General features: G+C 33.2%; 1 protein-coding gene across 2 annotated transcripts in view; it reads left to right on the forward strand.

Moving 5' to 3' along the window:
• Positions 1 to 16,945, forward strand: part of ATRNL1 (attractin like 1) — a 706,327-nt gene that overhangs the window by 25,037 nt on the left and 664,345 nt on the right. For both annotated transcript variants that reach the window (XM_049697036.1, XM_049697035.1), the window contains exons 2-5: positions 2,245 to 2,328; positions 3,500 to 3,613; positions 10,257 to 10,385; positions 11,737 to 11,945. In XM_049697036.1, coding sequence (XP_049552993.1) covers positions 2,245 to 2,328; positions 3,500 to 3,613; positions 10,257 to 10,385; positions 11,737 to 11,945 — 536 coding nt within the window. The remainder of the gene's footprint in view (positions 1 to 2,244; positions 2,329 to 3,499; positions 3,614 to 10,256; positions 10,386 to 11,736; positions 11,946 to 16,945) is intronic.

Raw genomic sequence — 16,945 nt, forward strand, 5'->3', positions numbered from 1 at the left:
GACCCACACCCAATGGGTTGAACCCTCAATCATCCTGCTGTAGTTTGGATATTTTTTATGGACCTGTCTTCTAGATCTCTCATCCTCTTTTAGCTGTGTTTAATGTGTTGTTAAACCCGTCCATCGAATTCTTAATTTTGATTAATGTAGTTTTCAGTATTAGAATTTCCATTATTTTTTTCAAATATACTGTTACTTTTTACAGTTTTCAGTTAACTGCCGAAATTTTAAATCGTGTCTTTTGTCTTTTTGAACTTAGTACGTCATATTTGTTTTATAGGGCACATCTGATAATCTCCACAATTGGAATATCTTCAGGTCTCTTCCAGAAGATATTCTGTTGGTTCTTGTTTTGTTGTCATCTATCTTTATGTGTCTTACTATCTTTGATCATAGTAGACATCTTATTTGAAAAATTATTGGTAGAAATAATTTGAGGACTAGGATAATGTTATCTTTCTTCAGAGAATATTTTTGTGTCTTCCAGTTAGGAGCCTTGGCATGATAGTTCTAGTATCACCTTAAGCCAGTGGTAGGTCTTGGGGTTTTCTGTCATCCTGATGACTTGTAGCTGGGTTGCAGTCCACGTAATGGCTGGTTTCTGGTACACCTTTACCCTTATAGAAAATTTTTGTGTCCCAGTTCAGAGTGCCGTGTTGTTTATTTGAGCCCCTACCTTTTGTAGGTTGTTGCATCCAGCTTTTGTCCCCCTTCTTCCTTGAGGCTATCAAAAGTACTCTCAGCCTTTTGGCAGTCTCTAATAAATAGATAAAATTCTCCATAACAGAAGTAGCTCTGGATGCCTGGTTCCTCTTTAAAGAATTTGCAACTTCTGGATCTTGGCTTAGTAGGTCTTACCATTTTGTTACTTATAAGATTTAAACATTGTTCTTTAGCTTTTTAAGTTATCTTCAGTGGAGGTTTGTCTGAATTAGCTCATCTGGAGCTATTATTGGAAGTGAAAAATCAGGACAAGCTATTTAACTTGTTATTTAAAATGTGCTTCAGTTTTCTCATCTGTAATACGGAATTAATAATTACTATCTTGTGGGGCTTTTGAGATTTTTAAGTGAGGTAACACATTATGAGCTTACAGTGATACCTGATACTGTAAAATGCTCAATTTATTATTATATTACTTTGAGAACATTGGAATGTTTAAACACTTTTCCAAGCATGAATTAGCCCTTTTTTAAACCCAAACTAATTTGCAGGGATTACGAAAGACTTTCAGATAACATTTACATTAATTGACCTTTCGGTTATCCCTGATTTAGGCAAGTGAAACTCTTTTCCTTGAATGTTTTTGAGACTCTACACTATAAGGAAAATTTAATTTTTGTCTAAAACTAGATAATTACCCTGATGTCTGTGTAGACATGTGTGTATGTATGTATGTATGTATAAATATATGTGTGTGTATGTATATGGGGATATATAAAGACTGATAAGCCAGTATGTGTGTGTGTCTACATAAATACATAAAGGCTAAATGGGAAGATATCTTAGTTATTTAAAATATTGTCTTTTGTTGATAAAATATAATTGGGCTGGAGCTAAGGAGAACAAAATGAAGTAGAATTGGGTTATTGTTTAAATATTTTAAAATTCTGAAAATTTGAAGCTTTTCTAAATATCTTTTTCTTTTCTGTGTTTAAAATAGAGGATAATTACAAAACCCTTGATTTACCCTATTTTTAAAATTGACTGAGTTCTTGGACTAGATATAAAGTTGATGAAAGAAAATGATTCTAAAATCAGGTAGTTGAACTCAATAAAGTCTGGTGACAGCTACTTTAGCAGTCTTGCTGCATGAAAAGCAAACATAGCTAACAATGTAACCTCCAAAAGTGCTAGGTACATATACTATTTCTCTAGTCCATAGATCTGCATCTTTCAGAGTGCATTTGATCTTCTTTCTTTTGCATCTATCTAATTTTTGGGCAGAGTAAGTTTAACAATCTATTTTGCATCAGCATAGAACCCATCTGTATAATGTTGTCTTTCAATGTGTTTTTCCACTTTGTAAAATGAAACAATCATAATACATAAAAATTTAAAGAAATTCAAAATAAGTTTCCTTTGAGATTTAGAGAGAAGATATATGGCAATCTGAAAATTTTCTTAAGTTGTAAATAAATTCTCCTGTTTGGAAGTTTGGTTTAGTGTCTTTTTAAATTTTTTATGCTACTGTGTGTCTTAAAGTTACTTTAAGGTAATCATTTTCATGATTTTGTTTTCTAGGTTAACAGAACCTTCTGGATATTTAACAGATGGTCCAATTAACTATAAGTATAAAACTAAATGTACATGGCTAATTGAAGGCTAGTAAGTATACAATTTGCATTAAATTATTTATTCTGAAATGATAAAGAAGGTGATTATATCAGTGTTAAAGCATTAAAATATAACAACTTCATAGTTATATAGTTTATTCTGTTGCTTATTATTGGAAAACATTATTCATGATGTTTTAAAATGGGATTGATAAATTTTAGATATAATGTTTAATGTAAATTACAATATCCTTTTACTTGTGATAATAGTTTGATTTTTACATATATTTATTTTTAAGTTATATTACTATGGCATTAAGTCAAGTATGCATTTTTGGTTTCTTTTAAATCGCTTGTTATGGAATTTGAAGACTGCATAGAAAGGATAAAAATATTCCATGCTGAATTATGCCATTGGTTCATACTATTCAGCATTTTAGTTCTAAGGGTGTTAAAAAAAGAACATTTTGTAAAAGAGAGAGTTAATTGTCCTTTTAGAGGCATTTTTCAGTAATTAGGGCTTGAGACTGAATTTATCTATTTAAACATATTATGACTGGATCATAAATGATATGAGTTGTTTTTGAACTATTTTATGATTTTAAAGAGTGTATTTGGAAAACTGGGTTTTTATTTTTGTTACTTTAAAGGTTTTTTAAAACTTCAAGGTTATTAATTCCCTGTGTACCTGTGGTCTCATTCATTTGTTAACAAATAAGAGTATATTGTATTGAGACCTTTTGATTAAAATTTGAAGACCTTATTAGTACCTCTAGTTAAGAGTTCATAGAAATAAGAACAGTCTTGAGTGTTGAATTTAAAAATCAACTTTATTCAAGTACAATTTGCATACAATGAAATACACCCATATTAAGTGTACAGTTCAGTAAGGTTTCAGTAATGTATACAATTTAGGTACCTCCACCTTAGTCAAGACATAGAACATTTCCTGTTGACTAAATTTTTATAAGACATAGAACATTTCCTCTTGACTAAATTTTTAGAAAAGGATGATACATACATATGGCTGGGTAATAGATTTTGGAGTTGTATATCATTTTTACAAATTAGATATAACTGGTTATCAATCTTTTATACTGATGATGTATGGATTTATAGCTAAATTATCTGTAAATAGGTTTTTAATAAACTACTCTAAGATTTCTTTAGACCGTGCTTTACATATTACATATTAATTTTAAAATATTTTAATTTTTTTTCAGTCCAAATGCAGTGTTAAGATTAAGATTCAATCATTTTGCTACAGAATGTAGCTGGGATCATATGTATGTTTATGATGGAGATTCAATATATGCACCTTTAATAGCTGTACTTAGGTGAGTAGTTATGTTTAATTGGTGAATTTATAGTCAGTTGTAGAAAAGTAACTGTATAATTTATTAATTTTAAATATATACTCATCTTTACTGCAAAAATAAATTTAGCATAGGCGTTGATGGCTAAACTTCAAAGATGGTATAAGACTATGATGATACTGTGACCATCAACTTAGGGGTATATATAATAATGTAAACATTGATATAGCAGAGATAAGTAGTTACTGTTTCAGAAACGTAGATTTATTAATAAATATCCCTTATTCTTGCTGTACATATTTCATTCTTTTAAAGTGAATTGAATCTGTTTTCAGAACTATCTGTATTTGGATAGATTAATGTGACTTCTAGCTGACAAAGGAATTAATAGATATATATTTTATAGTTATCTTTTTATTTTAGAGAAATTATAAAATTTTAAATTCTGTAAAAAAGGTTAAGTTATGCTTTATTTAGTGGTTTAATAAAGAAGGTGTTTCTATCAGTTCTCACAGTTTGGGAATTTTGGTTGTTTCCAAATATTTTATTGTTAGTAGTCAGGTAGTAGATTTAATTTAAAAATTTTAAAATCACAGCATTTTCAGTATCAATTTAAAACTCTTTATTATGTATGTACAAATTATTATGAAATGTTTTATGAACAGGAGAGAATATATTAGATAGAAAATTTTTTGAGCATATAGTGTAGATTTAGTGTACAATTTAACTGCCATGATTGTTGACCAGAGTTATTCATTACATTATTCCTTACTTTTGTTACTTACACAGTATCTCTTATATGTCCTGTCATTGTTAAAAATTTAAATATGGGTAAAAGCTTATTGTTCCCTTCAACATTTTAAATTTTATTTTTCTTTTTACTATTTATGTTGTAAATATTCTGTTTTAACAGGAATGTAAACTATTATTTTTTTGGGCAAACACGTAAGGGCTGTATTTCCAAATGACTGTTTGAAAATGACTCCTTGAGAACTTAGATGCTTATTCTGTGATATTGCTATTGCTCAAGATACTTGTAGAACTTAATTTTTGAGTTGTTTGAAAATTATAGAAAGGGTATTCTGGAGTAACCTTTCATCTAACACCAATAGATAGAAAATGGAGCAGAGCCTTGTGAATAATTACATTGTAAGATAATTTATTGCAACAATTAGATAAGATACTAGGTTCAAACATTTATTTTTAGCAATTTAGATATAACTGTTATCATTCCTCTATTTTTATGACATTATTGACTGACCATCATTTAGATGTGTGCCTTTTCATTTGTTTTTCTAGTAGTTGTGATGACTGCATTAATTAACAGTGATTCACTAACACTCTTACCAGCCATTTCTTGATACTAAAGGAAGCTTTTGTAAGATAATTAGCAGGATGGGATTTAGTATATGACTGTGAAGGTGGAACCAGTGACTTTTCATCAGCAAGTGTTCCTGTTAACTATCCTGAGAGAGATGGAAAACTCATATTTATTGAATATCCACTTGATTGTAAACACTGTACTAGGCAGTTTAAATGTCATCAGTCCTTGTTAGGATATTGTGGAAGAAGTACCATAATCCCCCATTTATTGTTGAGAAAATTGAGACTCAGAGAAAGTTTTACTTCTAATAGATGGTAGAGCCAGGATTAGGACTTGACAATCTCTGGACTTAAAAGCCTATACTGTTTGTACTTCATTTTACTAAGAATTCAGAATCTAAATGTTTGAATTATTCCAGCTGTATAAGAATTTATTCAACAAACATTTGATAACCTCCTCAATTCAAGAGACTGTCATAAGCCTGGAGGATGCAGTAAGGAGTAAGATACAGGCCATTGCAGACACCAGCTACCTGAAGTTGCGCCCAACTTTATAGGTTAAGTGCACAGTCCTTCACAAAACTGACCTCACTTCAGATAACAGCTGCAAGTTCAGGGGTCTCCAGGCTACCTGCACCTCTGACCAGCTGGCTACAAATTTAGAGGTGCCTGTGGCCCCCTCAGGTTCAATAATTTGCTAGAATAACTCACAGAACTCAGGAAAGCACTATACTTATGATTATAGTTTTATTATAAAGGATAAAAATCAGGACCAGTCAAATGAAGAGACACATAGGGTGAGATCTGGGAGCATCTCAAAGCTGGGTACTCAGGACATATGTTACCCCCTCAACATATCAGTGTGTATTGCCACTTAGGATACTCACCTGATTTACAGGTGTACAGAGTTTTTTTGGGGGTTTCCTTTTGTAGGCATTATTGATCTAATCATTGGCCATAAGGCTGAACGCAATCTTTAGCCGCATTCTGACTCTGGAAGTCAGATTGATTTCTTAATGGCTTAAAGCCCCAGCCAATCACATGGTTGGTTTTTCTGGTGGGGCCAGCTCCCATCCTGAGTCACCTCATTAGCATAAACTCTGAGCCCACTATGAATAACAGAGGCATTCCTATCACTTGGGAAATTCCAAGGATTTGGAGGCTACATCACCACACAGTAGTTGGGCCCTGGTGGTGGTATGTAAACTGACTTTTTATACAGCACAATAAGTGTTATAATCAGGTTATGAAAAGAGTGCTATATGATTTCAGAAGTAATGAATTCGTCATGGTGAGTTTCATCATGAGTAGAAGAATGATAGACAAATTGTGGGGGTCAGATAGGACATTCTAGGTAGAGAAAAACATACGTACCAAGGCGTGTACACACTAAAGAACATTATATTTTGCATCAGTAGTAAGTAGTTATGAGTAACTTGATCATAGGAAATGTGAAGGGATAGGTAGGTGCCAGATTACCCAATAAATGGTAATCAGTAACATCTACTGAATACTTACTATGTGAGGGGCAGTGTGCAAGAGTTCTTTATATATATCAAGTCATTTAATCCCCACAATAACCTTTTAGGTAGGTATTATTATTGCCATTTTGTAAATGGAGGATTAAGGCACAGAGAGATTCTGTGAGTGGCCCAAAGTTGCTTAACTGGTTGGTGATAGAGTCAGAATATGAGCCTGATTTTATAATGCTGTAATCACTGTAGTGTTGCTTTCTTGTTACCGCACTAAAGAAATTGGACTTTATTCTGTAGGAAAGACTTTTTAGAATATGGAGAATGGATTGGAATGGAGACCTGCTATTTTTTATTGTGTGCTAGATGATCATGTGCTAGATACCATGTTTGTAAAGTCATAGGTAGTGATAATTTGAGGCCTAGAAAGTTGTTATATTCCCAAAGAGTGCCTGGGGACACTAGAAATCCACAACCAACTGAATTCTAATTCAGGTGTTGAGGTAATTCACACCCAAACTGAAATTCAGTCCCCTGAAGGGCCTGTCTTCTACTAGTTCACTTTTACACCTAGTTTTTGGGGTCTCAGGTCAAAGTGAGGGCCCTGTGTTCCACTTTTTGGTTTCCTAGCTATGTAAAACAGCCCAGTTTCTTAGCCCTTCAGACCTCATCTCCAACTTTGAAATCAGCGAATGCCCATAAGGAGAAATGGCTCTAATTCATGGGCTTACCCTTTTCTTAGTTCTCCCAGTACCTTCAGGCTGATTTTTTTTAACTGTCATTTTTTCTGGTTGATTTCAGTGGGAGGGTTGGTTGGTCCAAATTGGTATGTTATGTGAGAAGTGTGAGTCCTCTTTCATTTACTGCTTTCAAAACACTTATAAACAAACAACCAAGCAAACAAATCTGCTCTTTTCATCTGTTTCAGAGGGATTAATCATATCTGTTATAAACATCTGGGAATATTATTTTTAGTAATCATTTGATATAATCTCACTGCAATGAAAAATATATATGTGTAACTAAAACTGGTCTTACAGAATTTTAATTGTGTTGACAGCCTCCTTTTAAAATCTTTTCTTCTTTCACAAACAGAAGCTAGTCGATGTTATAATAATTATTACAACATCAAGCATTGATTACTTTTTAATTTGTTTGCTTTTCAAAATGTGTTTACAAAATAAATTATTTGACTGTAATATTTCATTTTGTTCTGTCAAATATGATTTGAATGAGGGAATTCAGTTCCTGGTGGTGCCTAAACATAAGTTTAACAGTGTCTAAAGGCATTGACTATTTTGAGTAATGTAATTTGTTGTTAGCAGCTTCTTTTCTTTCTCAGATTTTATGCTTTCATAGATTTAGAGAGGATAGTATGTATAAATAAATGAAGATATATAGTTTTCCCCCATGAACAAGTAGGGTTAAAAAGGGAGAAGTACCAGTTATTAATTTAGAACTACTGCTTTTACACATTTATATTTCTCCCCATGAACTTCACTTTCTTTTGTGTGTGTATGAGTAATATTGTCTTTTGGAATAATTATATATTAATGTAATTTGCATAAGTATGCAAAATTCTAAAGAAATATAAAAAGTGTGTATTTTAACATGTCCTAAAATACTTAGATTAGTGTATTGGAAATGTACAACTTTAACTAGAGTAGCATTGTAGTCACTTAGCTGATGTGGAACGTTCTATCTAGCTTCATGAGAATTTGCAACTTGTGGGGAAAAGTAAGGCTATAAGGTCACTTGTTAGAGTACCAGGGTGGTTTTATTTTATTTAATTTATTTAATTGGAGTATAGTTGATTTACAATATTATAGTAGTTTCAGGTGTACAACATAGTGATTTGATATTTTTATATAGATTATACTCCATTTAAAGTTATTATGAAATATTGGCTATATTCTCTGTGCTGTAATTACATCCTTGTATCTTACTTATTTATATCTAGTATTTTGTACCTCTTGATCCTCTTCCCCTATCTTGTTCCCTCCGCCACCCCTCTCCCCACTGGTAACCACTAGTTTGTTCCCTGTATCTATGACTCTGTTTCTGTCTTGTTATATTCATTTGTTTGTTTTATTTTTTAGATTCCACGTGTAAGTGAAAACATATAGTATATGTCTTTCTCTGTCTGACTTAATTCACTAAGCATAATACCCCCCAGGTCCATCCATGTTGCTGCACATGGCAAAATTTCATTCTTTTTATGGCTAATATTCCATTTGTGTGTGTGTGTGTGTGTGTACCATATCTTCTTTATCCATTCATTTCTTGGTGGACACTTAGGTTGCTTCCATATCTTGGCTTTGTAAATAATGCTGCTAAGAACATTGGGGTGCATATATCTTTTTGAATTAGTGTTTTCATTTTCTTTGGATATATACCCAGGAGTAGAATTGCTAGATCATATGGTAGTTCTGTTTTTAATTTTTTGAGAAACCTCTGTACTGTTTTCCATAGTGGCTGCACCAATTTATATTCCCATCAAGAATGCACTAGGGTTCCCTTTTCTTCACATCCTCCCCAACATTCATTATGTTGTCTTTTTGATGATTGCCATTCTGACAGGTGGGGGTTGATGTCTCATTGTGGTTTTGATTTGCATTTCCCTAATAATTAGTGACGTTGAGCATCTTTTCACGTGCCTGTTGGCCATCTGTATGTCTTCTTGGGAAAAATGTCTCTCCATGTCTTCTGCCCATTTTTTAAACAAGGTTTTTTTTTTTTTTTTTTTTTTTGATGTTGAGTTGTATGAGCTCTGTATATATTTTGGACATTAACCCCTTATCAGACATATCATTTGCAAATATTTCCTCCCATACAGCAAGGTTGTCTTTTCATTTTGTTGATCATTTCCTTTGCTGTGGCAAAGCTTTTACGTTTGATTAGGTTCCATTTGTTTAGTTTTGCTTTTGTCTCCCTTGCTTGAGGAGACAAGATCCAAAAAAATAATGCTACAACTTATGTCAAAGAGTGTTCTGCCTATGTTTTCTTCCAGGAGTTGTATGGTTTCTGGTCTTACATTTAGGTCTTTAATCCATTTTGAGTTTATTTTTGTATATGGTGTGAAGGCATGTTCTAATCTCATTGTTTTACATGGAGCTGTCCAGTTTTCTCAGCACCATTTGTTGAAGAGTCTAGCTGTTCTCCATTGTATATTCTTGCCTTCTTTGTCATAGATTAATTGACCATAAGTGCATGGGTTTATTTCTCAGTTCTCTATTCTGTTCCATTGATCTGTGTGTCTGTTTTTGTGCTAGTACTTTTTACTGTTTTGATTACTGTAGCTTTGTAGTATCGTCTGAAGTCAGGGAGGGTGATACCTCCAGCTTTGTTCTTTTTTCTCAAGATTGCTTTGGCTATTCAGGGTCTTTTGTGGTTCCATACAAATTTTAGGATTATTTGTTCTAGTTCTTTGAAAAATGTCATGGGTGTTTTGATAAGGATTGCATTGAATCTGTAGATTGCTTTGGGTAGTATGGACATTTTAACCATATTAATTCTTCTCCAAGGTGGCTTTAAATGAAGGTTTACATATGACTTAAGTTAATGATCACCCTATAGTATTATGACAGGATGGATGGCAGGACAAAAGGGAGAAATGGGACATAGCAGTCCAAATGGTGCGAAGAGAAAAAGGAGTATGGTGGCATGAGAGTAGATGTTAGTCTGTTGGCAGCAGTAGCAGAACTAATTGGTGAGAAATGGCTAGGAACTCATTTTAGATTTATTTTTCTAGTTGCCCATTCTAATATAGATACTTAGTGATTCTGACAAGAATATTTTGAGTAAATTTTGTGTGATTAACTGTCATATGTACATTAATATACAGAGTGTTCAATTTTGCTCTCTTACAGTGGTTTGATAGTCCCTGAAATAAGGGGAAACGAAACTGTGCCTGAAGTTGTTACAACGTCTGGCTATGCACTGTTACACTTTTTTAGTGATGCTGCATATAATCTAACTGGCTTCAACATTTTTTACTCGTAAGTATTTTTTCAAAAAAATTCATATTGTAACGATTCTTATAATTTGACTTAAAAGAGTTTATTGTTTGTTTTTATAAATGTCTTATATACCAGGAACAGGCTAGTGTGTTAAATTCCAAAATATATAGCATCTCTTCCTAAGTGACATAAAATTTTAATAATATCCCAAAATACTGTCCAAGCTTGTATAGGATAGTTTCTAAGTCTTAGGACACTATGGTAACAAGTTAAGTTTGGTTAAAAATTAATTACAAAATTAAAAATTTTTGGAAAACGATTAAGTAAACATATTATACAAACAGTGTCACTTTACTGGTAATAACGGATGTGTAGGATTGCAGGGAGCCCTCATCTGCCCTGCTGTGCTCCAAGGTATTTTATACCTAATTTGGAGAGTGAATGAGAGCTGAGTTTTCATAGTCCTTCTGTATTCTAAAGACTGTACTGGATGCTTTATATATATATTATATTCTTTAATTCTCTTCTCATCAGTCTGTCAAATGGGTATTTTTCCCATTTTACACATGAGGAAATTGAGGCTTAGGAGATAAGGTAAGTGGCTATATACCACTGTCTCCTCTAAAATTAGAAAGTAGTATTTATTGAGCATCTATTGTGTAGACTCTGTATACATTTTTATATCTGGAAGTCCAAGGGTGAAGTGAATTAGCCAGAGATGCTTTCAGTTGCTTTCATTAGGAATGGCCACAGAGGAACTTGATACATTTTTTTTTTGTTTTCTTCAAGAACGTAGAGAATGATACCAGAGAATTTTTCGCGAGGAATAAAATATTCTAAATATCCTTAAATCAGCAATTTATTATAGGATTTATTTATATCAAGAATTTACACAAGGGAGAATAAATATATAGTAGAATATAATCAGCTTTAAAATAAAACTTGGTAAATATCCTTTTACTTCCATAACAGTGTATAAGTGATAGCATGCTGTTAAAGTATTATATAACCAGTTTAAATCATGGCTTCTCATATTGTTTCAGGTATTCATGAATTTAATTTTTTTCTGTGAAATATATATTCAAAGCAGTTGAGTACTTAAGTCTTTACAAAACAGTGTGCTTGGAACTGTATAGATCCTGCAGGTGTTGAGTATGTAGTCTTGGTAGCAGAGTAAACTCAGTGAATGAACTGAGGCCAATTGCAAATATGTGTAACCGAATTGCTTTAGGGTTTAAAAGGTACAGAGTACAGAATTGAAGTCGCGTTGTAAAATTGCGTTAAATGAAGCACGTAGACACAACATAAAAACTATAAAGTTAACAGAATACCAGCCAAAGTTCTTTTTCAGTTGTCTTGAATTTGAGTGTATATGAATTATATTTTACAGAATCAATTCTTGTCCTAACAATTGCTCTGGTCATGGGAAGTGTACAACTAGTGTCTCTGTTCCAAGTAGAGTATATTGTGAGTGTGATAAATACTGGAAGGGTGAAGCTTGTGACATTCCTTACTGTAAAGCCAATTGCGGCAGTCCAGATCATGGTTACTGTGACCTAACAGGTGAAAAGCTGTGCGTCTGCAATGATAGTTGGCAAGGTAAGTGGCTTTTGAAACATTGATTTATGTATCTAATATATTAATACAAATTCTACACTCATTTGTTTTGCTGTAGTTTACACACCCAAATCTCATGTATTTGTTTTATTTTTAGAATTTCAGTAACAGTCAACTTCTTAATAGCTTGCTTCTTCACAAATAAAATCAGTAAAGATTTTGTCTATGTGCTATTTTGGGAATCAAGTGAAGTTATATATGAAGCTCTTTAAATTGTAGACGTGTGATCATTCTGATTTTCTTTAACTTTTTGTTGAGTTCCCAAAGATTTGGTGACGTGGCTGAGATTAACACATGGTACATTCAAATTTGATTTATAATGGGTAATATAAATAGTATATTGCAAAAATAGATGCTCATCTGGGAAGGTACTGGACTATATTAAACTTGTTTCTTGGGAAAGACTGACCTCTTGTGGCTATGTTTTAAAAGAACATAGAGTATTTTTAGAAGTTTAGAAGTTTTACAGCTGCTTATTGCAAAAGCAATGAGAAGAATTGGGGAAGAATTTCTAAACAATTTTTATAAATATCTATTATTAAAGATTAATTTTAGACTGCATTGAAGAGTTTTAGCTTACTTAAGTATTTGGGTATAAAATCATAAATCTTGTCATTGTGGAATTTAATGAAGAGATAGGTCCTAGTTATCTATATACTCACCCACCCAGAACTTGCTTTGTGCAGATTATATTTACATATTGAGAGCTTACTTTGTGCCAATGTATTAATCCTGTTGATGGGGGAACTTTGACTCAAGAAATACATAATCCAAAGTTACATGATCATGTGTTATTATGACACAGTGTAACAGTAGTAGCAATCGTTCCTACCAGAGCTGTCTAAAAGTAAAAACCAAAGAGAATGGTTTCACATTCAACATTCTTGAGACAAGTTAGAAAAAATGTTACTGAGTGTGCTGAGTACTTATTTAGAGGAATTATTTTAGGCTTTCTGTAAATTATGCCCATTTTAAACCCATGTTATTTCATTAAAAAATTAGTTGCTCCAACCATATGAAATACCAGTGATTTCTTATTGAATTGAATTTGATTTCCTACTATGATTATGACAGATACAAATTTCTCAGTGTTTTTAATTATACATATAAGGCATATATTTTGTTGAGTGGCTATTTTAATAAATCATGACCTTTCTTCCCTTAAAAAGTGCCTTGAGTTATCTTTTTTTTCTGTTTCAGTCTTGAAACTAAAATAACGTCCTTTTCTATGGAGAGAATAGTACACCAAGAATATATTTAAATTAAGGCCTGAGAAATAGAAGTATAGCTTGTATGCTTGGTGCTTTTCTGACTGGTCTTCATCTGCTATTAGTCCTCATCTCATTTTAACAGTCTTGAAAGCAAAAGAGGGATATGTTTGTATAATATTCTCTATGAACAGCTTTGTCCTTTTTTGTTCTTTACTTCCTGTTAGTAGTTCTTCTTTAAAATGCTTTATTTTCTGGCGGTTTTGTAATATGTATCTGGTTGAAAATATTAGCTTTTGTTTTTCTGGCTTTTGTTTATCAGCATTTCACATTTTATTATTCTTGTCAGGAGTGCCTGAAATCATAAAAATTCCTGGCTCTTAAATGTCTATAAGCAAATAAAAATGGGGAAGCAAATGCTGGGTTTGTTTATTTTGAAGCAAAGTGATAATATGAATAACTTTATATATATATATATGTATTAACACATACACATATGCATGTACACATATATTTTAAAAAAATGAGAATAATGTTAAAGTGATTTATTATAAAATACACAGAAATCAGATACACTTTTATACCACTATTAATTCTTTGTAATTAAATAATTCACCTCTGAATTGATATGAATGTTTTATGGGTAGTGTTTGGTGAAATGGATATTGTGCGTCTTTCAAGACAGATGATGTGCAGGTTGGTTTCTTTGAGCCTCCAAACTGACTCCTGATTCTATATCTAAGGAAGCATATCTTAAAGTAGGTGGGATTGTTGACTATATCACTAGGTTTTAATTTTAGATATATGGAATGGGAGAAACCATTGAGGGGAAACGGAGAGACATTTGTTTCTAGGGCATCTGAGGAATGATCAGAGAGCTGGAGATATTTGAAATGAGAGCTGAGGAGGCAATCTTTATGAGATTCAGAGTCTGGCAGTTTTTAATGTGTTATTTGGAACTGGATTCTTTGGGTTAAGAATAACAGATTGTTGCTACCTTCATTATATTTTATCCATTTATGTTGGTTAATTTTACTTACTCTGTTTGGTTCTGTGTTAGTATATAAAAAGAAAATAAATGTTGTTTTCTAGAAACTGAGATTTTATTAAGAGAATACAGAGGAAAAGCCTAGATTTTTGTTAAGTCTTGAGTCCCCTTCCTCACATTTCTCTAGTGCTTGTCCCACCTAGGCTTCACATCTCCTTGTTTTCCAAGTTTAGTTTTTCTATGTAGCATCTCCTAAGAGTTTTGCTTAGCCATTACTATACTTTTTCCCCCCTTAACTTGCTCATCTAAGTCTTTCTTCCTTAGCCATCTGCTTTCACCTTTTTACTGTTTTAGGCAATAGGAGTATGTTCTAAGACTAGATGGCACCATTAAAGTCAACTGTCCCCCTTTTTCTGTGGAAAGCACTTGTAACAACCAAAAGCTGAAATAGTAAAGAATATAGAAAATGTTAGTGCAACATTTTGAAAAGCATACAAGTTGATTGTATAATGTTTAATTTTGTTATAATGTATAGTTTTCAAAGACAATGATATATACATATCAAATAGATTACTTAAAGGGTAGAGACCTGTGTGGATTCATCTGCTTCTGTGACATCTTTCACTTAATAAAATTTAAGTCTTAATAAGTCACAAGAGGGAAAAAGACAACTTTGAAGAGCATTTTTTCTTTTAAGATGGCTTCCAAACATTGGGATAGATGAGGATTTCTTTTTTTTTTTTTGGCCACACCATGTGGCATGCGGGATCCTAGTTCCCCTATCAGGGATTGAACCTGTGCCCCCTCCAGTGGAAGCACGGATTCTCAACTACTGGGCCACCAGGGAAGTCCTGAGGAATTTTTAAAAGGCATGAAAATCAAGATATAATAAATTGGATTTATGTTCATATGTAAATAATACAGTAGAACATTAATTTTCAAAGCAGACTCTTAGATACGGTGTGTTCCCACCCCCCGACTCCCGTCAACTCCCTAATCAGAGTGGCTCCAGGTTTCTCTCTTACATAACTTTAAAAAATCGGAACCACTATAAGTCTTTGATTTGATTGTAAGCAACAGAAACAGTTCTGGCTTATCTGAGCAGAAAAGGCAGTTATTGGAAAGTATGTCAGGGACCACTGTCTACCAGCATTCATTCTTCCCTTCTTTTTGGTGATAGAATTGACTGAGTTTTTAGCTCAGCACATGGTCTTCAGCTACATACCACATTTTTCTGCCTTCCTTGCGTCTAGTATGGTTATTGTGCTAAGTTTAGGGAAGTAGGATGTGAGTGGAAGTGCTGTGTGGGAATTTTACATCATTGAGATCTTTTCCAATGGCTGGTAAATGGCAGTAACTGTAGTAAGCAGTAGCACTTGCTCATTTGCCTCTAGAATGTTTTATGAGAGAGGAATTAACTTTTAGTTTTTTTAAGCAACTAATTTTTTGTTCTCTAAACCTGTACAAAAGGATATTGGGTAGCTCACAAAGGAGATGGGAAGGCTGGAAAAACCTTGGTTAGAAAGGGGTAGGTGTAACAGAAGGCTAGGTGGGTTGGTTCCCAGCAAAGATGAAGCCACAGGGAAGTTTGATTAGGATATTCCTGTTACTGCCACTGGACCCTGGGGTACCACCACTGGTGTCTTTATTGTGGATACTGTATGCTACAGGCTTGGGTAGAAAAAATTCTGAATTCTCCCCACATCTTTGTTTCACTTTTGAAGATTTGAAGGCCTGCTTAGTAAAATCTACTTGGCTAAACTTAGGTCTTATCCATGACTTGCTTGGCTGCCTTGAGATATAGAAATAGAGAATTTAACTTTTCTCAATTGCTGCCTTGAGATATAGAAATAGAGAATTTAACTTTTCTGAATTGTGTAGTGGGAAAGGATTCTGTTTCTGAACAAAATTCACACAGTGAGAGATCTTCCCAAACTAGGAAGGGGGTTCACATGATTGGAATCTTCTAAATAAATTAAAAAATCCAAATAAAGTATTTTAAAGTGTAGATTGTTGCCATAATTGACAAGGAATGGGCTGAATAGTTCTCTCATGCCTACTCAGAAAAGCTTTGCAATGTGGAATAGATGGTAGGAGTAGACAGGTTGAAAAGATAAACAAGCAGTCTTCAGGGTACAATTCTTTCCTTAATCTATTGCAACAAAACATTTTCCACCTGTTTTATAGAGATGAAAAACAGGTTTTATATACAAGAGCATTGCTTAGCCATTTAAAATTTGTCCCTGGTCCTTTCCTATTCCAGAATGCCCTGTTCAATCCTATCGTTCAGTCCTTTTACATGTCTTCAGGATATTCTTTATAGATCTTCAGTGTTCATTTTCAGTGCGGTTCAGACACTGTTCTCATGTAAGGATTGAAGTTGGTTGTTTTCAGCCTTTAGATGATTGATTAAAATACAGTATCTTAATATGTAAATCAGGTAATTTGATAGTTTTTTATAGTGTTTCCAATTCTTTATTGAAAGTTACACTTTGGATTTATCTCAGTTCCTTGAATGTTCGTTGTCCCTAAATATTTCAAGGCCTTTCTTATTTCTGCACTTCCCGCTACAACACCCTCACCCCTTAACATTCTAAGACTGGGTCACATCCCCCCACGTACTTTCATAGGACCCTATCTTTTAAATTTATAGCTTTTATCACATTTATGTTTGTGTGATTCTTTATTATCTTTCCTACTGGAATACAAACTCCATGAAGTTAAGAATGACTATGTTTTGATCACCTTTGTGCCTACAGCATCTTCTGTAGTGCCTGTTGTGTAGT

This window comes from Orcinus orca, chromosome 14, assembly GCF_937001465.1.
Source record: "Orcinus orca chromosome 14, mOrcOrc1.1, whole genome shotgun sequence".
NCBI classification, from domain to species: Eukaryota; Metazoa; Chordata; class Mammalia; order Artiodactyla; family Delphinidae; genus Orcinus; species Orcinus orca.